The 27,673-nt window shown below is 46.6% G+C and overlaps 1 protein-coding gene across 1 annotated transcript in view; it reads right to left on the reverse strand.

Moving 5' to 3' along the window:
* LOC123411735 (phosphatidylinositol-3-phosphatase myotubularin-1-like) overlaps window positions 1–27,673 on the reverse strand; it is a 39,097-nt gene that overhangs the window by 2,717 nt on the left and 8,707 nt on the right. The window contains exons 3-17 of the mRNA XM_045104700.1: window positions 23,614–23,688; window positions 23,308–23,376; window positions 23,098–23,167; window positions 22,709–22,758; window positions 22,232–22,503; window positions 22,066–22,139; window positions 21,240–21,303; window positions 21,086–21,151; window positions 11,737–11,836; window positions 11,512–11,643; window positions 11,263–11,426; window positions 10,100–10,184; window positions 9,467–9,694; window positions 8,903–8,962; window positions 8,748–8,812 (exon numbers count right to left, since the gene is read on the reverse strand). Coding sequence (XP_044960635.1) covers window positions 8,748–8,812; window positions 8,903–8,962; window positions 9,467–9,694; window positions 10,100–10,184; window positions 11,263–11,426; window positions 11,512–11,643; window positions 11,737–11,836; window positions 21,086–21,151; window positions 21,240–21,303; window positions 22,066–22,139; window positions 22,232–22,503; window positions 22,709–22,758; window positions 23,098–23,167; window positions 23,308–23,376; window positions 23,614–23,688 — 1,574 coding nt within the window. The remainder of the gene's footprint in view (window positions 1–8,747; window positions 8,813–8,902; window positions 8,963–9,466; window positions 9,695–10,099; window positions 10,185–11,262; window positions 11,427–11,511; window positions 11,644–11,736; window positions 11,837–21,085; window positions 21,152–21,239; window positions 21,304–22,065; window positions 22,140–22,231; window positions 22,504–22,708; window positions 22,759–23,097; window positions 23,168–23,307; window positions 23,377–23,613; window positions 23,689–27,673) is intronic.

Here is a 27,673-nt window from a genome sequence, read left to right on the forward strand (position 1 = left end):
CAGCTACCCGGACGCGTGCCCTCGGAGGCGCCATCCATCAGGACGCTAACGTTCCCTGTGTCCATTACGCTTACCAAGGCGGAGCTGGTCCGGGCCGCTCCGGCCGTCGCCCAGGCCACTGGTGATAGCGCCAGCGGCAGCGAGGCTGGTGGCGCAGGCGGGCGGCATGGTCCTGGCAAGGGCCATGGCCCTGGTCCTGGGCGCGCGCGCCGGCGTGGTCGCAAGCGCCGACGTACGGACGAGGCGCGGAGTGGCCGGGCTAATGGCATGGCGGTGGACGCCCTGGCGTTGCACGCCCATGGCTACTCCGGCCGCTCAGACGGTGCCAGTACGGTGGCGCCCTAGCCGTCCTTGGCTGCGCCGCTGCAGGGGCAGCGTCCCAAGCGCCATGGGATGCTGACCTGGCCTTGTCAGCAAGGCCCAGTGAACCCTCGTCATGGCGTTAGTAAAGGAAGGCGGCAGGGGCCCATAGTGATGCCCAAAGCGGCTTTGCCGGTGGCCCCAGCGCATAAAGCCACCAACCCCCTCGTCGAGGACGGCGCGGCCGATGGCATCGGGCCAGGTGGCGGGCTCCTGTTCGCTGATCGCGGTCCTGAAGCAGCCGGGGATTTGAACCCGCCCACGACCGAGGAAGATCCGGCCGGGCCCGCCACTGCAGCTGCTGATCCCATGCCCCGTCGGGATCACTGCCCACTGCACCTGGGCGCTGCAAAGCAACGAGAGAGGACGGTCGCCCCAGCCCCACCTGCAGCCCGATCGGGACAAAAGGAGACACCGCCCACCTTTGTCGCTCCCACCCCGCCACAGGCCTTCCAGCCGCCGCGGCCCCACGCGCGCGCCCACGAGGAGAGGGCGGGAAGTGATTCGTCCCTCCCCGCCAATATCGCTGCGCCCGTAACGACCCCACCGGCCAGTGTTGTTGCCGCAGGGCCCGCCACCGCTGATGTAGCAGTTTCTGGTCCCGCGCCCGTGGGCGTCGCTACAGCTGGGCCCGTGGTCGAAGACGTAGTGACTTCCGGGGCCGCGCCCGAAGACACGCCCGCTGACGGGGCTAACGTGCCAGCGCCGATCACGGAAGAGCCGCCCCAGCCCGGACCGAAGGCGGGTCCGCCCCAATGTCGCGGCCACATCTCGATCCTGCAGAGGCCCGCGCATCGCCCTGAGTCAGAGCCTCGCGCCGCAAGCCCCCGCGCGCTGGTCCCAGGGCGATTTGCCTCGCCGCCGATCACCCTGCAGAGACGACGAAACTGCACCGCCGCCGGCCAGTCATGGACGATGGGCGCCTTCCTGTCCACGGCCACCAAGCAGCTCGACGCAGTCCTGCCCTTTCCTGGGAAGCGCCAGTGCCCCCCCCCCCCTGTTAGAGCATATATCTCCATATGTGGTTTTGGTACTTGATGACTAATGGTTGCCTTAAGTTACATTTATAGGATTTGTCCATAGGCACTTCTTGAAGCCCATCTGTTGGGTTCAAGGAGTTTATATGATGACCAAGATGGTATTCAAGGTATTATCCAAAGAATGATCATAGAGACACATGGTTGATCAAGATCTCAGACAAAGAGTAAATCAAGATGATCAACACACAAAGCGTACAAGATGTACCGAGAGGGATCAAGTGATCCCATGGTATGGTAAGCATTGTCCATTACGTGTTTGTGTACTAACCCATGGTCTTCGTGAGAGTTCTATGTGGGGGTTAAGTGTGTTTCCATGGGCTTGCGTCAAAGGGAAGATCTCATACAACCCATGGAGTATGACGTCAAGTTGTGATCATCATCAATGGTTGATCAAGATCTCAGACAAAGAGCAAATCAAGATGATCAACACACAAAGCGTACAAGATGTACCGAGAGGGATCAAGTGATCCCATGGTATGGTAAGCATTGTCCATTACGTGTTTGTGTACTAACCCATGGTCTTCGTGAGAGTTCTATGTGGGGGTTAGGTGTGTTTCCATGGGCTTGCGTCAAAGGGAAGATCTCATACAACCCATGGAGTATGACGTCAAGTTGTGATCGTCATCAAGATTGCGATGTGCAAGTTCAAGTGGATCAGCACGAAGATAGCATGCTTGAAGCTTGCCTCCATTGTGGTGGCAATGGACTTGTGAAGATATGCTGAAGAGTGGCTCACCCATAGTGAGTATGGGGGAGCAATCAACTAGTCTTCATCAAGCCAACCCAATCAAGAAAGGTGATCCATCTTGAGGAAGCCAAGATCATCATCATCTAGCTCAAGAGGACGAGGTGCAAGGTATAGGTTTGCCCTTGATAGGTTTTCTGGTTAGGATAGATTGTTATACTATCAAGGGGGGCTCTCAAGTGAGTAGCTTGATCGTATCGTTCGTTGAGAGCTCAAACCATTTGCATCCTTGCATCATACTTCTTGGTTCTTGTTTGGTGTTTCTCTTTGTGAGTTTTAGAGCTTATGGTCATCTTCGTGACAAGCTCGAGTTCATCGAAAACGGAGTCCATATGCATCTACTATGATGTTTTCGATGTTGGAGTTTTTGCCGGTTCTTCATTCATAGAGATCTCACATCTCTATATCATTGGCATTTTCATATCTGCATGGTCTTAAGATTTCCCGTCGCTGTTTGGATAGCTCTTGTCGTCCTGAATCCAACAAGCTTGGGTTTGCTCGATTCGGAGCTCGTATGCGAAAGTTATGGCTGTTTCAGTGGCTAGCGGTAGTACCGCTGGACCTAGCGGTAGTACCGCTAGAGTTGGCGGTAGTACCGCTGGCCCTAGCGGTAGTACCGCTAGCTGGCGGTAGTACCGCCACTGGTCAGCGGTAGTACCGCTACAGGAGCTTAGTACCGCCTGCCTAGCGGTTGTTCGTGGACGGACCTTTTTGCGAAGACTTTCTTGGCGGTGGTAGTGCCTTTGCACTACCAGGGGCACAGCGGTAGTGCCGAGCGGTAGTACCGCTGGAGTGCCAGCGGTAGTACCGCTGGGCTCGGGCTGTAAGTGGGGGTAACGGTCTGATTCCTTCCCCCACTATATAAAGGGGGTCTTCTTCCCCCTTGGCCTTATCCATTCGTTGAGCTCTTGTTCTACCTCCATTGTTGACATTCTTAGAGCTTGCTTACTCTCAATCCCTCCAATGATTTTTGCTTGTTCTTGAGGGAAAAGAGAGAGGAGATCTAGATCCACATCTCCACCAATCACTTTCTCCTCTATGTGAGGGGAACCCCTTGGATCTTGATCTTGGAGTTCTTTGTGAGCTCCTTGTTCTTCCTCTCATATTTCTCCAAAGCTTTCGTTGTTGTAGAGGGATTTGAGTGTGAGGGACTTGACCACTTCGTGTGTTCTTGCCATTTGCATTGGTTGCATCGGTTTGAGTTCTCCACGGTGATACGTGGAAGTGAAGGTTGAGAAGCTTATTACCTTTGGTACTTAGTACCCTAGATATTGTTCTTCGTGGATGCTTTGGCGTCCTAGAAGCTTGGTGGTGTCTCGGAGCTCAACCATTGTGGTGTGAAGCTCCGGGAAAGCGTCGGGGTCTCCAATTAGGTTGTGGAGATTGCCCCGAGCAATTTGTACGGGTACCGGTAACCGCCCCAAGGGTTGCCACGTGTACGGGTTCAGTGACCGCCCCCAAGGTTTGCCATTTGTACGGGTTCGGTGACCGCCCTCAAGGGTCCCTTAGTGGAATCACGGCATCTTGCATTGTGCGAGGGCGTGAGGAGATTACGGTGGCCTTAGTGGCATCTTGGGGAGCATTGTGCCTCCACACCGCTCTAACGGAGATTAGCATCCGCAAGGGTGTGAACTTCGGGATACATCATCGTCTCCCCGTGCCTCGGTTATCTCTTACCCGAACCCTTTACTTATGCACTTTACTTTGTGATAGCCATATTGTCTCTTGTCATATATCTTGTTATCACTTAGTTGTTTATCTTACTTAGCATAAGTTGTTGGTGCACATAGGTGAGCCTAGTTGTTTGAGGTTTTGTGCTTGACATATTAAACGTTAGTTTTATTCCGCATTTGTTCAAGCCTAAACCTTAATTATTTTAAAGCGCCTATTCACCCCCCCCCCCCTCTAGGCGACATCCACGTCCTTTCGGCGCCTTCCTGTCCACGGCCACCAAGCAGCTCGACGCAGTCCTGCCCTCTCCTGGGAAGCGCCAGCGCCCCCCCCCCCTCAACTTCAGTTCCAGGAGGGGGCGCTCTGCTGCCGCCGATGCCCCGGCCATTGCTCCTCGCACATCGGATCGGAGGGCAGTCGTACAGATACTCCGCACTCTCGGGATCGTGGGCACAAACCAGCAGATCACCCCCGCCGAGATGAAGGCATATGATGACATGTTCGCCACGCCAATCAGGCTGCCGGTACAGCAGGCCATCGCTGCCTTGGTCGACCGGACGGTCCCTGGAGGCCTGGCCCTCCCGGTGGGCGATGCCAGGGTCTGTGCGCGCTAGCCTGGTGGTGACCGTAGTCGATCTCATTCCCATGTATCCAGGTCCTCAAATAGCTGTTTGGAATGTCGGGGGCTTGAACTCACGCACTAGGCGATGCGCTACTCGCTCGCTGCTCTGTACTACCCGAGCATCCATTGTATGCCTTCAGGAAACGAAAATGGCGTTGATTTGCTCGTCGACTGTGTTGGACACCCTTGGGTTCGAGTTTGATGGCTCCACCTACCTCCCGGCTGACGGCACCCGCGGAGGCATTCTCATCGCTTGGAAGAGTAGGGCTGTCACCATCTCCGCCCCCCTTTTCACTCAAAACGCGATCACGGTGAAGGTGTGCGTGCCCAGCGGCGCCCCGTGGTGGCTAACCACGGTGTATGGCCCCCAAAGTGACCCCGATAAGCTACTGTTCCTGCAAGAGCTGCGTGACATTCGTGCTGCCTGCTCGAGTCCTTGGATGCTCTGCGGTGACTTCAACCTCATCTACCACGACGCTGACAAGAGCTCCGGTACCCTGAATCGCCGCATGATGGGAAGGTTCCGGCGCGCCATCAATGATCTTGCCCTGAAGGAGGTATACCTCAACGGGCGCCGCTTCACATGGTCTAGTGAGCAGTCGCCGCCGACGCTTGTGCACCTCGATCGGGTTCTATGCACCGCGGAGTGGGAGGACTACCACGGGGAATGTCACCTCCGCTGCCTTGCGTCCGTCGTGTTCGACCACTGCCCGCTGCTGCTGGACTGCTCCCCAATGCCCGTGGCCCACAGGCGCTTCCGCTTCGAGGATTTCTGGCTTCGCCTCGACGGATTCCACGACACCGTCGCCACGGCCTGGAGCTCGGTGCATGACCCTGACCCCTTCCAGCGGTTGGTCCGACACCTGCAGGTCACTGCCCGCGCCCTTACGAGCTGGAGTGCCAGGTCCACGGGCAATGTCCGGGACAAGCTGGCCATCTCTCGCGAGCTGATCGCCCGCTTTGACCACATGATGGAGAGAGGCTTGCTCACTCCGCCAGAAGAATGGTTGCGCAAGCAGCTCAAGTTGGCATACCTTGGGCTGGCCTCCCTTGAGCGCACTATCGCGCGGCAGCGCGCCCTCATCTCCTTCCTCGCGAAGGGCGACGCGAATACGAGCTTCTTCCACAGACAGTGCACGTACCGTCGTCAGAAGAACCGCGTGCACAGCCTCCTAGTTGACGGGCATGTTCTCTCCGATCACGAGGAGATGGCTCACGCGGCATTCATGCACTTTGATGGGCTGCTGGGCACCGCCGCGGACCGGGCGCACACGCTTGACCTTGAGCAGCTCATCGCACCCGGTGACCTGGGCAGCCTGGAGGCGCCATTCACCCCCGAAGAGATCTGGGCTGCGGTGAGACGCATGCCGGCGCACAAGGCACCAGGGCCGGACGGGTTCACCGCCGAATTCCTGCGAGCCTGCTGGGGCATCATCAGGCAAGACATCATGGACGTCTTTGAGCAGCTGTACATGCTACGAGGGAGAGGGTTTGGTAAGCTCAACCAAGCCCTGCTCACCCTGCTGCCGAAACGCGCGGATGCCCACAAGCTGGGCGACTACCGGCGGATTTGCCTGATACACATCGTGGCCAAGATATTCGCGAAGGTTCTGTCGTTGCACATCGCTCCTAAGCTTGACAGCCTGGTGAGCCGCAACCAGAACGCCTTCATCGCCGGACGCACGCTCCACGACAATTTCATACTCGTCCGGCAGTCTCTTCGGATGCTCCATCACCTGGGCGCGCCGTGCATTATACTTAAGCTCGATCTCACGCGGGCCTTCGACTCCATATCCTGGCCGTTCCTCTTCGAGGTTCTGCGCCAATATGGGTTCGAGGACAGGTTCAGGGAATGGCTGGCCATTCTCTTATCTTCGGCCAGCACACGCGTCATGCTCAATGGAGTGCTTGGCCCCCCGATCTGGCACCGTCGCGGGCTGCGCCAAGGCGACTCCAGATCACCGCAGCTATTCGTCCTGGCAGTCGACACGCTTGCCCGCCTCATGCACCGGGCGCTCCAGACCGGCATCCTTCGGCGCCTGCACCCCCGCCGCAACGTCCCGGCCATTTCTCTATATGCCGACGATGTGATGCTGTTTTGCCATGCTGAGATGGATGAGGTGCTCGCCGTGAAGAGCATCCTGGGTATCTTTGAGACCGCATCGGGCCTGCAGGTCAACTACGGCAAGAGCTCGGCCACGACCCTGCATGGCGACGAGGATGGCGCCGCCTTGCTGGAGGCGCTGGGCTGCCAGTCGGCAGACCTGCCCATCACCTACCTGGGCATCCCGCTCACCACCCCGTCGACCCTCTACGGCACAGATGCAGCCGCTAGTCGACGCAGTGGTTGGTCGCCTCCCGTCATGGAAATCATGGCTCATGAACAAGGCCGGGCGGCTGGCACTTGTTAAATCAGTCCTCAGCGCGATTCCAACTCACCAGATGCTTGCCTTAGCGCCCCCGAAGAAGACTCTGAAGCAACTAGAGAAGATCCAGCGTGGCTTTCTCTGGGCTGGCCGCGAGGCTGCGCTTGGAGGACACTGCCACGTGAACTGGCGCACGGTCTGCCGGCCGCTCGCATATGGCGGGCTAGGCATACGAGACCTCGAGCGCACGGGGCTCGCACTCAGACTCCGATGGCTCTGGCTATCGAGGACGGGCGCCGACCGAGCTTGGCAAGGCCTCGACCTGCAGTTCTCCCACGAGGAGCTCGGCCTCTTCTATGCCTCCACCTTCATGGTGGTAGGGGATGGCCTCACTGCCCTGTTCTGGGAAGACCGCTGGCTGCACGGGCAGTCTATACGCGAGCTCGCGCCCCTGCTATACCTATGCATTCCCAAGAACAGAAGAAGAGCGCGAATGGTGGCGGAAGGCATCGCCGGCAATGCCTGGGCACGAGACATTCGCGGCGTAGTGGGTCTGCAAGAGATCGGCCAATACCTGAGGACATGGCAGCTTGTGGCGCACACGATACTGTCCACCGAGCCGGACAAGCTCGTTTGGAAATGGACGGCCAACGGTGTCTACTCGGCGAGGTCCTGCTATCGGGCAACCTTCCACGGATCATTGACATGCCGTTCATGGCAGCTCATCTGGAAGGGATGGGCCCCACCGAAGGTCAAGTTCTTCCACTGGCTTGCGAACCTAGACCGATGTTGGACTGCGGAAAGGCTCGCTCGCCGAGGCCTTCCCCATCACACCCGCTACCTGCTATGCAACCAAGAGCCGGAGACCATCCGACACCTGCTGCTCACCTGCCCTTTTGCGAGGCAGGCCTGGCACGAGGCCCTATCCTGGCTGCGCCTACCGGCCCCGTCGCCGGACCATGATGCCTCCATCCAGGACTGGTGGATGAGGGCGAGGGATGCCACACCACCATCGCTTCGCAAGGTGCTGAGGTCAGCCGCGCTACTGGTGCCCTGGATGATATGGAAACACAGGAATGCGTGTGTCTTTGACCATATTGCTCCGTCGCTCGACAAGCTCTTGGATAGGATCAAAGATGAGATGAGGTGTTGGGCGAGAGCCAGGGACAAAGGGCTTAGGGTAGTCTTGCCCCCATCCTGGGATGTCCACTAAACCCCTTGTAACAATGCTGTAATCGCCTCTTAGGAGGCTGTAATCCCCCTTCTTTTCAATACAAAGAAACGCAAGGCTCTTTGCGTTTTCTCGAAGAAAACATTATCTTTTTAACCAGAGACTATCATGGTTTTTGGCACGTAATCAATAGGATTACCCGTTTGTGGATTATACAGCTTAAAATTTGTGGATGATGGATTCTAAAACAGGATGTGGCATGATTACAGGATAAACTAATCACTAGATAATACACATGCAACCTGCTGACACTTTGAATTGTTTGAGCACCAGATGTGTAATAGATATCTAAGATAAACCTCAGAATTGCTCAGTGACTACTGACTTAATTCAACTGCAATCCTTCATAATAATCCTGCTAGTTATTTTTCCATAACGAGATACTTCTTAATACATCAATTGCAATCCTTCATAATAATCCTGCTAGTTATTTTTCCATAATGGGATACTTCTTAATACGTCAAAAAGCATATGGAAAACCCTAGAAGAATGAGGGCATGTCTCCTTACAGAGGTTCCTTTTTATTCGATGCATACATACAAACTACTGAAAATTGATCTGAACATAAAAGAAGTTCAATCCTCACATGATATCCTACTGATAAATATATCGACAAAACATCTGCATTTCAAATTTCCCTTTTTCATATGCTTCACTTTTGTTGATGATTCACACATAAAAAAAATGGCAAAACAGTCTCTAGATTGAATACCTATTGCATAGGAAGTTCCCAAAGCGACATGATAGCACACAATCCATAAAGTCAACTAGGAATTTCTGCAACAAGAATAGTCCAGGTTATGCATATCCATGACGAGACCTAGTGTTAGCGTGACCATACAGCTGCAGAAGAAAAAGAAGACTTACAGATGAAAACTGAAATGCAGCTGGGTACAGACGTAACAACTGAGCAATACAATCAAGCCACTGAAACATAAGATGCAGTATTAGAAGAGAACAAGCTCAAGTAATTAAACGAAATGTATATCAAATACCTCCGTAACAAACACAAATGCATGAACAAGACAACAGACACATCCAAACTGTATGATAGATCGCCCCTATTATATTAAAAAGGAGCCATGGTGTTGTTCTCAAATCCTCAAACATACTGATAATCATTAAAGCACACCATGCTGTTAACTGATGTCACTCCATTAGAAATTTAACGCTTCTGAGAGGCATGATTTATGAAGGGTCTGTCGCACAGCCTAACTAAATGGTGAGCAGCCTTTAGCCACCCTAATAGGTAAAATCCATAAATCTATTGAATAGAACAAGTAATTTGAATATGAACATATGAAAGAAACAGCCTATCATTTTATTCATCAAAGCCACCAGTTGGTAGTTGCTGAGACCAAGGTAACTCCTATTATTTATTGATACAATCTGCCCGAGAAAAGGAAAAGAGAAATAGCACTTGTAGGCTACCTGTAACAGTATGGGTGAACTGTTGTTTGATGTCTGGGATTGAACCGATGTATTAGAGGATGAACCTGGTGTTCCTAAAGAGCTTCTGCTCGGCGAACTGCTTAAATTCCCATAAGATGGTTGCCTTAGTAGCTCATACTGTGATCCCCCATTCTCGGAGACTGTTGGAATTCCCATTCGCTCTGCAAATGGATGACCAAAAGCTAGCCAATCCTTTTCCACAAGGGCCTAAAAACAGTTTGGTAAAAGAGTATTATATATCCAAGTTCCAAAACCAAGTATTTCATACTATTGAAATGACACAATTGAAACAAATCAGAAATCAGGTACATTAGACAGCGTAATGTTGATTAATTGCAGGGCACGGGGACTTAATGTCAATATGAACTGCAGTTTTAGTCTTAAAAGTTCAGAAGGCCATATATCATGTGAAGAGGCATGTGCAACAACTAGTCCCAGGAAATGGCATGTCATTACATTACATTCCCATTTAAACAACAAAAACGTCCAAACATCGAATATAATTCTAAATATTCCATTGAAGAGTTTCATGACAGGAATGGAAGAGAAGTGGAAACAAAATTGTCTTGCCACAGGAGCACATTGCAAACTTTGTGGTCTCTGCAAATGTACCTGGAACCCATCGAACGTTCTATAATAGGGGTCAAGCAACAAACACGCAAGTGCAATTAACTGGGTTGTGCGGTCCCATCCATCACTGCAGAGAAAAAAAATCAGAAATTAAATGATCAGAGCAACAAGGCTGTAGCAATCTGCACCCTAAGATTACATCCAACAGAGCATTATTAACTGTATAAAAGGTGAGCAAGACAGCCAGGATTTAGAGTCCCTCTGATTCCTAGTAGGACTACAACAACAACGACGACGACGACGACAACAACAACAAAGTGTTTCAGCCCCAAACAAGTTGGGGTAGGCTAGAGTTGAAACCCATAAGATATTGAAACCAAGTCATGGTTCTGGCATATGGATAGCTAACTTCCACGCATCCCTGTCCATGGCTAAATCTTTGGTGACAAGCCATGTTCCAAACTCAAAATGAACAGATCTACCAACCGGCATTTGGTTCTTATGGCCTGATTTAACACCAGATAATTATATATAAGGCAACCTACAAGGTATGGTTCAACCACTTCAGTGGCGGTGACATGCAATCCCAGCTAAAATAAATGATAAAAGGAGGCATGGAAGCAAAAGGGTGTAAATAGGCTGGCTTCACTGCCTCCAAATGTTAGTTCAATAACCTCTCAAGGTGGTTTCACCATTATTTTACATCCTAGGGTCACAAGAGTAAAAAAGAGCAAATTTTCAAGTTCTGATTATGCAAGTTGACAACAAGTGGTAGAAATTTGGGATACATATCATTATTATTGTTATTTCAACAAACGTGTTCAGCTACTAAAACAGTAAAACCTTAACAGCAAACAGTGTCCATCCTTTCATGCAATGTATAAATGAATTTATGCACACCACATAAGTAGACTCTTGCCTTAGTTGAGGGTCCAAATGGTTTTCTTTTCCTATTGATCACACAAATATTTCATAATTATTCGCAACTGGTCTTTTGTTATCTGAATTGATAAGCACAAATATGATGAGCAGAGAATAGCAAATCTTCCCTGCAGACACTTGCATGCATGACATGTCCGAACTAAATGCAAAATCAATAAGCATGATCACAGAAAACAGAACCATCAATGTCCTCCATTTACAACAACCAGCAAATTAGTTCAATTAGCACATCTTATCGATACTGAGGTGAGTAAAAAAAATACCTGCAATGAACAAGAACTGAAGCTGATTCCTGGGCAATTTGTGCAGCAATCCATGAAGCACCAACCAGGATGTTCTGGATATGATTTAGCCATTCCCCTAACATTGAAGAAAACTGTGTCATGCTATTAAGACTGCCTCCACCCCAGGTTGATCCACGATTTCTCTGAAAGAGAAAATATTATATTATTTTTGTGTTTGCTTCTCGACGAACATGCAGACATTACAGTGTGACAAAATCAAATGCTTGCCCGATCTCCGACGAGGGATACAGCTGAAGAGGAACCGTTTGATGATATTGACCCATGGGCATCAACATAATCCCTAAGGCGAGAAAGACTATCTCTCATTGTGTGGATGTTTTGTATTCCTAAGAAAAGAACCTGGTTCCAAATACAATGAATTAAAGAAATAAAACAAAGTATAAAGCAATTCTATAAATACACATACAAGCCGATCTCTGCATATATTCTTACCTCAGATCTCAGATAATTAGAAGATGACTCTGAGCCACCACCCTTTGCCCCATTTGCTAAAGCATTTGCTCTTGGCCGGGCATCAACTATGTATAATTTCCTGTTTACAATGGAAGCAGAAAATTTGCAACATTAAAAGCATTGAAACTGTTCATAGCGGTTAGGTATCACCGTATCAGAGAGTCAATATGTGCTAAAAAATATGGAAAGGAGGGCATAAAAGGCAATGGCTTAAACTAACTAGAATTTGCTCATGTTAAACACAACAACAACAACAAAGCCTTTAGTCCCAAACAAGTTGGGGTAGGCTAGAGGTGAAACCCATAAGATCTCGCGACCAACTCATGGTTCTAGCACATGTATAGCAAGCTTCCACGCACCCCTATCCATGGCTAGTTCTTTGGTGATGCTCCAATCCTTGCTCATGTTAAACACAAAAGTAGGTAAAATATATGACATGACATCAGCTATGGAACTAGATCATCAACAGACAGCAGAACAAATATACAACTCTCAGCTCAGTATGTGAGGATAGACCTTCAGTGCCCGCAAAAAAAAAAAAGCAATAAGACAGTCGATAGCATTAGCAACAGCACAACACCATTTGCCTGCGTACATCCATTTTTTCAAGTACATAATTGCCCATGTGTTGCAATGGAGGCACAAATATTCTAGTAGCTTAGCCCGCGACTGCGCATCCATCAATGTTATGTTGGTGCATTAAAATTTTAGTGAGTTTGTATGCTATCATCGTAATTTAACTGCCATTTTATTGTTGGATTCAACTATGCAGCGGCGCCGCATGCTGGTGCTCCCATGCGGCGGCTCGCATGCACATGCATCACGTAAAGATTCTCTCCAATGCTTGAAATTTAAAAAGTTTTATCTTCAAAACCGTTAATTCAATCGATGATCTGTTTTCACCGTTGGCTTTGTCGCGACAAGATCTTCGAAACTAGATCCCATGTCGACATGTTTCGACAAACTTTTTTATCCTTCCGTAATTGCCACATTGTTCCACTCACTTGCTATATTATTAACCACTTACTTGCCTAATAAAAATAACTTAATTGCCATATTTTTTGATGTCGTTTCGTGCAAAGATTGTCGATGCTTATAAATGCAGTCCCCAAAATGTTTTGATGTGCTTGTCATTTTTATTCTACTAAGTTGTCATGTAATCTCATAAAGCTTGTAGGTGCTTATAAAATCACAGTTGCCACATATATTTTTTGTGCTTGTCATTTTAATCCTATCTCGTTATCATATTGTCCCATACAACTTGTCAGTCATTGTAAAAAAATATTTGTCACGTCTCGTTATCATATTGTCCCATACAACTTGTCAGTCATTGTAAAAAAATATTTGTCACGGCGTTTGCTGTATTTATCTGTTGAATTCTATCCTCAATTGTTATGTTGTGTGGTAATAAAAGGACATTTGATTGTTCTCAAACGTAGTTGTGGTAGTGTTTTGTTGTGTCGATCAGTTAAATTCTACTCAAATGACATGCTTTTATATCATGTATAATCAAATCTGTTACAAGGCTTTTGTACGAAACAACATTAAAAAGTGGCAATCAAGTTATTTTTTTGAGGCAAGTAAATGGTTAATAATATGGCAAGTGGATCAAAAAATGTGGCAAGTATCAATGAAAAATAAGTTGACGAAACATATCGACATGGGATCTAGTTTTGAAGAACTCGTCGCGAGAAAGTCAATGGTGAAAACGGATCATCGATTGAATTAACGGTTTTGTAGATAAAACTTTTTGAATTTCAAACATCAAAAGGAAATCGCACGTTGCCCTCCCGCCGCACGGCAACGCAGCCCTGCCCACTCTATCAATTAGATTTTTCCTTTATTGTTAATGTGATTCTGTGCCCCAAAAAACTTGATTTTATTTAGTAATCACTAGGATTCTGCTTGTGTGTGGGGGGGGGGGGGGCTTTGGTAGGCGAAGTTTCATGGCCCAACACGTCATCCCAGTGATCCTCTCGCATCCACGCGGCTGACAAGCCCTGAGGGCACCAACGCGGGAAGAGATGAGGCACCGGCCATAGCCTTCTCAACGGTAACCGGAAAGCCCCGCCTACAGTCCCTCTCCACTCGTCGTAGGGCTCTTGGAGCCCAGCACCCAGGATGCCAGATGCCAAATCGACGCCAAGAAGGTGATGAAGTTGACGATCCCCAGCGTGCTCGTTCCCCAACATAACACCTTGTTTTCCCCCTTCCTCTCTCCTGAGCTCCTTTCTTGATTTCATCCCATATGAGCCTCCAGTGTGCGCACTATGGAAATCCTAGATTACTAGATTTTCCAGAGTACTAGCACACATGGATTTAGATGATATGTCCAGAGTACTGATTTCCAGATGAGCTTTCTCCAGGGTGCAACAAATTTCCTAGATGAGCTTTCCACGGTGCATGGATTTGGATGTGCGCTAAAACTTACATTCTTAAGTTGATCCCACTACAACCAATTCTCTCAACATGCACACTATCCACATCATCATCGACATGCATCCATCCAACTCAGCAAATCCACCACCTGCAAAAGAATTACACGATTTAAATCGTCTGGTTTAATTACACATTGGTTCCTCTTCCTTTTATCTTCTGAAACCCACAAGACAATTACTATTATGAAACCCACGAGACATTCTCTTCTTTAATACCCGAGACGGACCGTCTCTTATCCTCAGTCCCCCACCGCTTCTGCTTCTCAGTGGTCTCCACGTCCATCTTCTCTCCGGTCAGAAATCTTCATGTCTTCTCTCCGGTCAGAAATCTTCATGCCTCCATTGAAGATGGACATCAACTATGAGTTGGCTGTCCCCAACGCCATCTCCTAGGTCTGGCAGCCCTGGCCTCTAACTTCTCCGGCGGCCCGAACTTTTGGTGCGGAAGCGGGACTCTGGCAGCGGGCAGCAAACACTGTTAGGTCGGGCCGTTGTTCCATTGTCGATCCCATGAATCCCAGATCCTCAACGAAGGTATAACTGTTGAGGATTCTACCCACTCTCTACCAAGTAGGAGGGCCTCGCCTAGGGGCAGTTGCGTCAATTGTGCGCCGTGGAATCAGCTTATGCTTCCGATGAATTCGACGACCGCGGCAAGCATTCGCGACCATGGCCGCTGCGTCCAAGAAGGGGGGCCATGAAAAAGTCTTTCTGCTTCCATGCCTCTGTTGTGAAGGGGAAAGGGCGAAGGCAGATGGCGGACTGTTGTGTGTTTTGCAACATCGCCCACCCCACCCCCGCTTCCGCCATCGCTCTCTTCTACTGTGTTCTGTAAACCGTCCCGCCACCGTCTTTGATATACACGCTGTTATGATAAACGTATATCGGAGACCTTCTGCTGTTTGTGTGCAAGTGCTATATGTCGATTTCCTTGCTAAACATTGAACCTTCCGTTGTGTGCAGGATGACAGGGTCATTGCGTTCCAGCCTTCCAGGACATCAATCCCTCAGCATTTCAGGTACTTTCTGGTTTTTGCAGTTTGTTCCTTCAGTGTCATCTCGCTGTCGTTGGCCTGTATGTGGTATTAGCACACACCATTAACTCAGTAGTGCTTTTGCTCATCTCCTGGAACTGTTGGCCAGCATCACGAGAATTGGTGATTAGAGTAACTAAACGACAATTCAAATCTGCTCTCCATCGATTTGTTTGGATGGTGTCGGACAAAGACATATCATTTCACTGGATCATATATCTTACCATATGTGCCTCTGCATCGCACAACTCCGTCCAGACTAACAACACTTCATGCTTCACATGGATTTTTCAAAGTGTCTCTTTCACTTGGACATAAGATAATGGGTACCATTTTAGATTATGCAATGTGATTTTGAATGTTTCCATTTTTCCGCCACCATCCATGGGGTAGCTACAACATGGGGGGACCTGACGTCTCCACCAGTCGGAGGAGGTGAGCTTGGAAAAATAACTTCTACTTATTTGCACTATTTAATCTTTAGACCAGAAGTTAATTCACAATTGAGGGAAAAAATGCAGTGAGGTTGTATCGTTTGGAAATGCAAATTAGTGAGGACCTTTGAAGAAACTAAAACGTCAAAACTCTGGGCGGACTATATCGAGCCCATTCAGATCACAACAGATTATTTAATTTTAATCTAACATATCCTATATACGCTGTCAACACGAATCAGTGGCCTTTTTTGCTTTGTGTTTATTTGTTCTATAAAAGAAATACTCTCTGATCTGTAGAGTTCTAACTCCCAAGGATTTTGATTCTGACATATCATATATATACTGTCAACACCAATCAAGGGCCTATTTGTAGGTTGTTTATTTGTGGTATAGAAGTATTACTCTGATCTTCAGAGTTCCAACTCTATAGGGAATTCATAAGCATTTGGTTTCTAACACTTGACCTTTGTAAACTAAAACTACCAAACGAAGAGTTGAGACCAATATTTTCCTTAAAAAGATGGATGCCAGTTCATTTTACTTTGTCCTAACAGGGGTGAGCACTAGCAACTGTCCTGGCTAAAACTTTGTGCGTTTATGAATTGACCATTCCTTTCTTGATTATTTTGTGGTTTATTGGTTCTCTTGTTTGTATTTTTGAGCAATTATGTTTAGAACAGTCTTCTATTGTCGTGTTATGCTTATCTTGGGACTATTATATTTATTTTATACGTATTTGTTGAGCCCCATCTTCATGTCCGCTAATAGGACAGTCAAATTTATCATCACTAACCCATGTTTATTTCTCCATTTCCTGATTGTAGGATCTTGCTATCACGGCCAGGCAAAGAAATTGGGTAGGCCAAGATATGCTTCCAAATAAATTGTCCTATTTCTATTTCACAATTTTCTTCTAGATGTGCAAACATTCATTTGGTCTTACAGAAAATTAGTTTTAACGGTTTTGGCCGGCTCACAATTGCGTTATTTCCTGTAACATTCTCCTGCTTAACATCATAACATCAGATGTACAATCCAATTTCAGTAGTTTGATGAGATATGAAGTGAGAAGATGCATCAATATTAACTTTTTTGTGCTGAAATGTGTTACTACAATAAATATCATATAATACAGGTTTTCACTTTGTCACATCTCTCTAAATCATTGTTGAATTTCCCGCCGCAACGTGCGGCGTATCATCTAGTTTCTAGAGTACTACATACCACAGCTTCATAACATAAAAATTCCTAGCCTTTTCTCCAGAGTCAGTACGCTATACATATTCAGTACTGGCTCATCTTAGTTTTACAGTACAAAAATGTTCAGGTTTGACAGTACTAGTGTTTAGTAGTCTGAAGCAGTACATGACTATTAATTTGAGCACATACTTAGTATCTGTCGTAGTACTAACCTAATTAGGCAGGTGTTGCATTTACAAAATCACATTTTCTGTTTTAGATGTTGTATTTACAAAATCACATCTTCTGTTTCACAACAGACTTGACTGGGAACTCTAACATACTCGGCTATTTTGAGATATACTGGGATCTCCACTTAGTTGCCAATTTTGTACTAATAACTCTGTTTTAGTTGCTACTACTAGTTCTGTTGCAGAGAGCATGCAACAACGGACTAAACTGAATATGTACGCTCTCTCTCAATTTCTATGGTATAAAAGTTAAGAGGCTGATGAGTCTAGCGTGCCTCTTTGCCTGTACTAGTGTGCTCTCAAGGAAGTAGCTAACTAACATTTTTTCTTGTCTCTAGCAGTAGTGCATGCCACGGTAAAGTATATGCTACTACATATCCTTTCAAAAACCGGCAAGCTTCTCCAAAAAATTTGGTGTTGAGGTGAAGTTTATATCCTGACCAGCTTTCCTTTGTAGCCTCTGTTCTTGTACTAGCTTGGTCACAAACATGTGCACAGCTGGTGCTTGTAATAATGTATTTTACCCTGTGTGTACAAGTGTGCAAGCATTCTACATTGATGCATGCCCATGCTTAATTTTGGTGAAAGAAACTTTTCTGCTGGGGAGCTTCGGATGTGTTAACATCTCTTCCAAGTTCTGTATATTAAATAAATATCTAATTCTTAGATTGGTATCAAACAACTTGTTCCGTAAACTGCACTGAGCATGTCGAATAGTGACAGCTTGAGACGTGGTACATGAAACTGAAAGAAACATGTTAACTCATCCCCAACTCTGAACTCTCTCTAGCATAGTATTCTGTTGTGACATAACCTCTTTCTTTTTTGCTGTTTCTTTACCTTCTTTCATGTTTTCAGATTGCTGCCAGAGTAAAATTTAATGCCATGTCATGTTTTACTTTGTCGAACTTCTGTGGGTTGGGAGTGTGCTTTCTGTTGAGTGCAAATGGAAGTCCTAGATGGCCCGATAGATTTGACCATGTTCATGTGCTACATCCAGGGAAGAGAAGTTCAGGCCATCTCTTCCCTGAACCATGCAGAGCGACTTGCAGAATCTGAATCTCTTGTGCCCTTCATATTCTAAGTTTCTGCACTTGAGGGTTTCTTTTTTTTTTTTGCATTTGTCTCTACTTACCCTTGGGAGGGAGGAGGTGATGCAAACAATATGTGGATGGAGATGGCAACTTGCGTTCGTAAGATGGCTACAGAGGAGTTTTGGGGTGACAAGGGGAAGTACAAGCGAAGCTAAAGATACCTGGTGATGGAACGATGATGTCAAGAAGGCAATTAATAAGGAGAAAAAAGACTGTTTCAGATGCCTACACATGGATATCAGTGCAGACAACAAGGGGTCGGCCGTAAGTGTCTTAAACATGAGTGTGAGGTGGCAAAGAAAGTTGCAAAGCAAGTTATGAGTGAAGCAGGGGGTCGGCCGTATGAGCACCTCTACCAACGCTTAAGACACGAAGGAAGGCAAAAGGGACATCTATAAGATGGCCAAGATCCGAGAGAGGAAGACGAGGGATATCAACCAAGTCAAAATGCATCAAGGACGGAGCAGCTCAACTCCTGGTGAAGGACCAGGAGGTCAAGCATAGATGGTGGGAATACTTCGACAAGTTGTTCAATGAAGAAAATGAGAGCTCTACCATTGAGCTCGACAACTCCACTAATGATACCAGCAGGCGTTTTGTGCGACGAACCCAGGATGCTTTAAAAAGGATGAAAAGAGGCGAGGCGATGGGCCCTGATTTTATCCCCATTGAGGTGTGGAGAGACCTCGGAGACATAGTGATAGTACGACTAACTAAGCTTTTCAACGTCATTTTTCAGGCAAACGAGATGCCAAAAAAATGGAGGCGGGTATATTAGTAACAATCTTCAAGAACAAGGGGGGTGTTCAAAGTTGTACTAATTGTTAAGCTTCATGCACTCGCCAACGCAACCAAAAGTCCAAACTGATGAAAAGGGCTAGGCAATCCACATATACACTTCAACACCCCCTCTCATGCATGATGCGGGAAGTCAACATGTGAATAGACTCAGAGCCTCAGAGGTATGGCTCAAAAGGCCTATACGTGGAACGTGCGCCGGGGGGCAGCATTTTTAGATACATTGCGAAAGTCGGGACTTGAACTCAAGACCTTGGACCCTGATACCATGTTAACCTTCATGCACTAGCCAACGCATAAGTCCGAACTTATGGAAAGACCTAGGCAATCCACATATACACTTCAACACTAATTACCTTCGAATTAAGCTGATGAGCCATACAATGAAGCTATGGGAGAGTCACGGAGCACCGCTTAAGAGGAATGACAAGCATGACCAAAAATCTGTTTGGTTTCATGCCTGGGAGGTCAAACATGGAAGCCAATTTCTTGGTACGACAACTTATGGAGAGATATATGGAGCAAAAGAAGGACCTGCATATGGTGTTCATTGACTTGGAGAACGCCTACGATAAGATACCGTGGAATGTCATGTGGTGGGCCTTGAAGAAACACAAAATCCCAACAAAGAACATTACCCTCATCAAGGACATGCACCATAATGTTGTGACAAGTGTTCAAACAAGTGATGGCGACACTTGTGACTTTCCGATTAAAATAGGCTGCACCAAGGGTCCAGCTTTGAGCCCTTAATTTTGTGCCTTGGTGATGGATGAGGTCACAAAGAGATATCCCATGGTATATGCTCTTTGCGGATAATTTGGTGCTAGTTGATGATAGTCGGACAAGGGATAATAGAAAGTTAGAGCTATGGAGACAAACTTTGGAACCGAAAGGTTTTAGGCTTGGTAGAACTAAACTGAGATACATAGTGGACGGTTAAAGCAGGCCCCAGAAGCTCCGCTGCATAGCGGATGGTTAAAGCGTGCTGATAATGTCAAGAGAGATCAGGGTAGACCAAACATGACATGGGAGGAGTGTGTGAAGGGAGATCAAAAGGACATAATGTAGTAATGCACTTGCACATTTTTATTTCCCTGGTCTGATATTTAACACATTCCAGTTTTAAAATTGTAGACCAGATGTTTGTAATGTAGTCCTCTGGATGTGTTCAATCAAATGGTAGTAGTTCAAGTGTAACCACTAATGATTTCTCTTCTTCATCTGCTTGCTGCTCACAATCATCAGCTACATCTTGACATCATCTACGCGGTCAGCATGCTAGCAATTGACTAAGAGCATACACCAATCGAACATGTGTTTGTATTGTGATGAACCGTTAACTTTCGCTGATCAAACATCTTGTATTTTTCATCTGGACCGTGGCATGTGCTATGCTTATACAATAATCATTTTCCTCATTTCTGGAACAATGATACCTATAACTGATTTGTTACTACTTAGCATAATCTGGTTGTACGTTTGTTGCATGCAAAGTTATTTTATGAGTTGTTGAAGTTGTAAAGATTGCACTTTTAATTGTAGTGTTGCCATTCTGCACCAGCTTGTTCAAAACTCTGTGTACCAAATAGTAGAAAGGGGATTAGGGGATGTGAAGGTTTAGGGTTGGTGATCATTTGAGAGGATTGGGTGAAGGAGAGGAGATCACAAAATCCCCTTCAATCCTAAACCCCTTTGGGGCTGGAAAACCACCGATACCAAATGAGGTATTGTTGGCTTACCAAAGAAAACAAGATTTTGTTTGGTAAATCAACAAGACACGGGGAAGTTGAGTCAGTTTTCAGGAAATCCAATGAAAGAAAACCAGAGGTGGGAAGGGGGGAAATCAAAATGGGGTGTAGGGAGGGGGAGAATGTACGTAGAGGTTTGGACAAAGGAAAGAGCGAAACAGGAACCTTTTGTTCATTTTAAGTAGTAGAGATAGAAATAGAGAAAGAAAAGCACATGGAAGAATTAAGTTGCAAACATCGTAAGTGAAAGAGAGCTCATAGAGTCAAAGCCACATTATAAGAGACGATACTTAAATGATATCAGAGAGCACAACCAACATAGAAACGTAAAACATTCTTTGGTTACCTTGGAGGCAGATTCACATCAATATTTTGGGTGCAGAGAGCAGAAACAAGCTTCTCGTCAGCATTGCTGCAGAAATTAAAGTATGATTAGACCAACAGCACTCCCAGGTCAGCACACGTGTCAAGGCTATTTATTTAGATAGATGTAAGCTCACTTTCTAAAGTTCATCATTAATCCCACCAGCGGCTGCGACGACCTTGCCAAGACAGCTCCAGAAACTGTAATACAAACAAGTTCACTTCTTACTGCATAATATTATTCAAGAAAACTAAAACCAAATGCTAGCTGATGCCTCCTCCACGGTTCTTTTTATTACCAGTATAACCCCATCTGAAAGGATGAGTGCTTTTAATCACCAAAACATGTGTAGTTTGCCAGATCAATACGAATATAAAATACCCCCTCCAACTCCAAAAAGAAGGCATATGATTTGGTATTGTAAATGTTGATAGTTTTTCCTACAAACTTGGTCAAACTTTGCAATATTTGACTTAAAACAAAATTTATATGCCCTCTTTTCAAGCATGCCGGGAGTAGAGACTTGGTGTTCACCAACATGAATGAACCACTCGAATTTCAAAGTTACTTAAGAAAATACATATAAAAAACGATTTCACACAGTATGATCAAACTAGAAAGAAATAAGGAGATCAGAGAACCAGGAAAAGTTCCATTTCACAGTAGCTACTCTTGGGATTTTATTTGACATCTTAACAAACAGAAATAGAACTGGTTGGCAGACCAAATAGAAGGTTCATGTCCAAATCTAGCAGCATTACAAGAATACTAACAAGAGTTGCGGTGATGCCAGGCTTTTAGCCGGTAGTAAAGGAGATACTGACCATCTATGAACCAACAATATTTTACAAAAAAAAGGCTGAGGTTATTTCATGCATAGAACGATTTCCAAATATAGTGAGTACAAAAATTACAGGGGAAGGAAAAAAAGTTTGCAAGGAATGAAAAATGAGCATACATACCAGGGTTACACCACGAAATAATAGGCAAGCGTCTGCCGGCTCGGAAAGTAGAAGCTTGCCACAAATCTTCATCACTAAAAGAAAAATATTTGCATGTGTGACTTGTTGAGCATGTATTTGATAGAACAGGAATTATCACATGATGTTGCCAAAGGCAAAAGAATACCTTATGCTTTTAGGAACAATCAACTGAGAGGGGTATGTTGAACACAATGAATAGCTCGAATTAACTGTGGTTACTCTCCAATTGTCATGGAAAGAATGTTTTTCAACTTCAAACCCACTGCCTTCGCTAAGAAGACGATGGTATTCCTTCACGAGACGCGTCTTTGGATCGGATTTCTTATCAACAGTGGATGGGTCACAAGAAAATGCATATAGATCCCACAGCTGAGAAGGTTTAGTATATCTTCTCAAAGCGTCAAACACTTCATTTTTCTGGAAAGATAAGTATCAGAAGTAGATCTCTGAAGATAAATGGCTAATGTAGTAATCTGGTATAACAAAATACGCGTGCATGTAAAGTCAAAAGTGGATATTGCTCAACCTATAGAAAATGCCATGCATATTTCCAGAATAAGCTAAAATAGTAATCGATAAACAAATGCAATAGTTTTTGGCTAGGATGGAAAAGAATATCTACCTGCTTGGTTCTAGGACGAAAAGCGAACACAATAACTCTCATGTCTTTACCTGAACAGAAAAGTATCCAAGTAAAAGGTGAGGTAATTAAAATGTATTTTCTGTACTTTTCAAATGGTCAACAAAATCGCTAGAAATAGACTGCACATCCATAAACAAAAATGAAAGAAGCAGCGACAGAACAAAGACATTTCCACTATCACACTGTAAACAATCACAAATCTAAGTCGTCGGGGTAACAAAATTAAAGAAATGGTGGATGCAGTTACAGGATGATATGTAAAAGAGATTCCTCACATCAGTAGTATCATTCTTCCACCCCGACTTAGTCAAATTTCATGATTAAGTAGGTGTTGGTGCTCAGGGCAACCCTACGAAGTACAAACTCACCAATGACTTGAAGAAGTTCACGAGGCTGCTTCTTATCATACTGGCGTGGCAGGGATTGAAGCTTTACATCCTGCAGCAAAACCAGTCTGATCAATATTCCATAAGAATTGTTTGCAAGCATTAGAGCAAACAAACAGTGGTCATGCACCAAAGAAGATAAACCAAACTTAAGCCAATAAAGTGTCCACGGATAGTAACCTGGAGACTTACATCGTTTAACTTCTCAATTGTACTAAGAGGGATGGTACCTAGCTCTATTATGCTTTTTGTTGCCTGGCTCTGGAAAAAAGAAAGGAAAATATAAGACAGAATATACAAAATTCTTATTCCAAAAACAAACCAATAAATTTCTAGATTCCAATTCGATGGAATGAAGTTGGGAGCACAATGTAGAAAGTGGACAATATTAAAAGAAGAATCGCATGGCAGAAGGAATTTCTATTTAAGTGCAAGAGGCATCACGCGATGTAATATTAGTTTTCACGGTTTCAACAGAATAATAATACGATTGCTTACCACAAAGAGAAGACGGAAATTTGTCACTGAAACAATGCCAGCATCATCTGTGTTTAGTAGAACAACACCATGGCCCTAAGTAAGGAGAGGTAAGGATGATCAAATTCAAGATGGAGAAATGTGAAGTCGAACATGGGAATGGGATTCATCCAGTGAAGGTTTTGGGTTTATGACTGGAAATGCATTATCATTTACAACTCGTGGTTTGTCCTTATTATTAAATTAAGAAAATGGAGGTAAAAAACAAGTCACTAAATAACCTTGAATACTAAATTGATTTGGCCCCACACAGATTAATAAGTACTTCAATTTAAGAATACGCCACATGGAAAATTGACAATGATAGGCAGTTAGGCATTTATTTCCCTTGTTAACAGAAATTTCATAGTATGGGGAGCAAATATAGCAGAAAGGGAGGAACTAGTCCACTGAACCTTGAATTATCTCACCCAACACAGATTCTCCTTGGGCCTTTAGACTTATCTTTCTTCTCTGTTGAGTTGACCATGGTGGGGCTATTGTCTAGTTCTCTCTGTCTGGCAAGTGAATACGCATGGCAGTAAAAACCAGTTTATTGTTTCTATTGAACCAGTATGGGTCCAGCCCATCCACTTATCTCTTAGGGCCCAAGCCCATGTAAAGGGACTGACCTAGAAGGAGACTCCGAGCCATCCCGTTCTCAGTCTGAGCCGCCACACACACAAGACAGGAGAACTCACAGGAGCTACCACACTAGAGGCCTTGTCCCTTGTGGAGGTACTCCTCTCTTACCCTCCAGATTCTACATGGTATCAGAGGCCAGGTTGCCGACGACGACGGTGGTCTAGATCGCCGGACGGTGACAAGGTCCGGCGGGAGGGGCGGCAACCTGTGTACGCGTGCGGGACCTGGTGGCTGGCGACGGCAGGGCTAGGAGGAGTCCCGGCTGGCGCGGGATGACCAGTGCGGCTGCGCGAGCTGCTGTTGCTGCACGGGAGGAAGCAGACGAGCTGCTGTTGTTGAGCGGGAGGAAGCAGACAAGCTGTTGTTGCTGCGCGGGAGGAAGCAGAGGAGGAGCCGCTGGCTGCGGTTGCTGAGGGCTGCTGCTGCTGACTCTGCTACTTCTCCTCTCAGTTGCTGATTACTGCAGATTGGTAAAGGGAGGAGAGGTGACGGACTGCTGTTGTTCTGCTGGAGAAGGGTGTGGTGGTGGCTGGTACTGGTCTGTTGTGCTCACTGCAGCTGTTTGCAGTGTAAGGAGGAGAAGGCTGTTGCTGCTGCTTGCACTTGAGTGCTGCTGTGTGCTGTGTGATGTTGCTGCTGGGCATCTGAGTTGCTGGTTTTTGCTGCTGCTGAAAGTGGACGAGGTGTTGTGTGTTGGAGCTGCTGCTGCTCATTGTAGAGGAGAAGGGCTTGAGGGGGAGAGCCTCATGCTCAAGGAGAGGTTCTTCCTGATGGAGCAGGAGGTCGGCAGGAGATGCCGTCTTGTGACCATCGAGGCGCGTTTTGCAGGGGCCGATGGCGCTGTTGTTCTGGGGGAGATGGGTGATACCATAGCTGGGGCTGGTGCTCACCATGCAGTCAAGGAGTATCTAGGGAATGATGACATGAGAGGGGGTGATGTGGAGCCAGAGAAGAGTGGCGAGGACAGTGCAGAGAAGGCCAGTGCAGGGTCAAAGAAGGAATACAACATGACTGTAGCAGAGGTTGAGAGGCTCGGGGAGTTAGTGGAAAGCCTCAAGACAAAGGTGGAGGAAATCCAGGCTGGCAAGGAAACAGCCGAGGGGGTGACACGTGAGAAGGATGCTCAGACCTTTCAGTTGAGGGCTGAGTTGGAGGAACTTCATGCTTTCATATCACAGCTCCAAACTGGTGGCTTGAATGCTCGCTATGGAGACTGTGCTCACTGGACCTCCACTGATGAAGATAATCCGGAAAAGGCATCTCTTGCTGCTAATGAGAATGGTCCAGAATGGGTTCTAGACTCTGGAGCATCTAGGCATGTTGCGGGCAAATCCTGCAGGTTCGAGCCTTACAGTAAGCATCCTCCTCCTCACACGGGCACTATACAAACTGTTGATGGCACAAAACAGCTTGTCATTGGAGTTAGTACAGTAAAGTGTACTCCGACCATCTCCCTATCATCAGCTTTACATGTGCCAGCTTTTCCTGTCAATTTGGTCTCTTTCAGTGCTCTCATTGATCAAATAGGCTGTCGTGTGATCCTTGACAAATTCGGTTGCGAGATTCAGGAGCGACAGACGAAGCAGACGGTTGGGACTGGCACCCGACGTAGGTGGCCATGGTATATGGACCAGGGGATGCAGTCAGACTTGGTTTGTGTTGCGACCATGGAGGACAAGGAGAAGCCATCACTGTAGGATGGGACATGTCTCGTTTGATAAGGAGAAGCAGCTGACATGTGATGCTTGCGAATATGCAAAACACACAAGAGCTACATATGTGAGTAAGGCGCTTAGGAGCATATCTCCTTTTATGCTCATTCATTCAGATGTATGGAAGAGCCCAGTTGTGTCGGTGAATGGAATGAAGTACTTTGTTACCTTTATTGACTGCTATACTCATATGACTTTGATTTATTTGATGCGTCACAGGGATGAGGTGTTCAGCTGTTTCCAGGATTTCCATGCCTTGGTAAAGAACCACTTTAAGGTGCAGGTACAGGTGATCAGGACTGACAATGGCAAAGAGTATGTGAACAACACCTTTGGTGCCTTCTTGTCTGACCAAGGGATTCTTCATCAAACTTCTTGTCCGGGCACCCCCCCCCCTCAGAATGGAGTGGCAGAAAGGAAGAACCGACATATTCTTGAGGTTGCTCGGTCGTTGATGTTTACCATGAATGTGCCCAAGTTTTTGTGGAGTGAAGCAGTTACGACAACCACATACCTGATCAACCGGACACCTTCAAGGATACTCGGCATGAAATCGCCGTGTGAATTGTTGTTTGGAAAAAATAAGTTTGTTTACCTGCTTTGTTCGTGACCACCGGCCTTCTGTTGGGAAGCTAGATCCGCGGGCAGTGAAGTGCGGTTTTCTGGGCTATGCTTCGAGTCAGCAGGGGTACAAATGTTGGTGCCCCTCTGAGAAACGCCGATTTATAAGTATGGATGTCACTTTCAGGGAGTCTGAGCCATTCTATGGTGGGCCGACGGACCTAAGTCTATTGTTTGCAGAGCTTGACCACTTACACTCCATGCAGGATGGTCAAGAGGGGGAGAAGGTTGTATCTCATTCTCAGGATGATTCTGTGGGCACTAACACTGATGAGGATGTACATGTTCAACTCAGCCAATTGTGGGTACAATTCCGGTTGGTACTCTCGCTAATGGTGATATGCAGGTCCAGGTTCAGCCAACAGTGGGTTCCATTCAGATTGGTAATCTCCAGCTTCCTGTTCGGGATCGATGGCAGACGAACACCCTGGTATACTCTCGACGACAACCACATGTCCAAGGGGAGCAACAAGGCAGTGAGGCAAGAGTGCAGGGGGAGCAGTGAGGCAAGAGTGCAGGGGGAGCAGTGAGGCAAGAGTGCGGGGGGGGGGGGGGGGGGGGGGGGGGGCATCAAGACAGTGAGACAAGCTCATCTGGCACAGTGGAGCTGCACATTGCATTGCGAAAGGCTACACGTGAAGTGGCAAGAAAGGGTGAAATAGCAAGGAAGGCTCTACCGAAGGATGATGTTTGTGATGATCTTGATATTGGCAATTTTGTGTCTTATAAGGCTTTGTCACCCTCATATAAGGCGTTTGTTGCCTCCCTTCAAACTGTGTCAATTCCAAAGGATTGGAAGGCTGCAAAGCAAGATCCGAAGTGGCGTGAAGCGATGATAGAAGAGTTGGAAGCACTAAGGAAAAACAAGACATGGGTGCTAACCACATTGCCGGCAGAAAAGGAAGTAGTGAGTTGTAAGTAGATCTATACAGTGAAGCAGAATCCTGAAGGGAAGGTGGAACATAATAAGGCCAGATTGGTCGCCAGAGGATATAGTCAAACTTATGGAATTGACTATGATGAGACGTTTGCTCGCGTGGCAAAGATGAACACAGTAAGGATAT

Source organism: Hordeum vulgare, chromosome 7H (genome assembly GCF_904849725.1).
Source record: "Hordeum vulgare subsp. vulgare chromosome 7H, MorexV3_pseudomolecules_assembly, whole genome shotgun sequence".
Lineage (NCBI taxonomy): Eukaryota > Viridiplantae > Streptophyta > Magnoliopsida > Poales > Poaceae > Hordeum > Hordeum vulgare.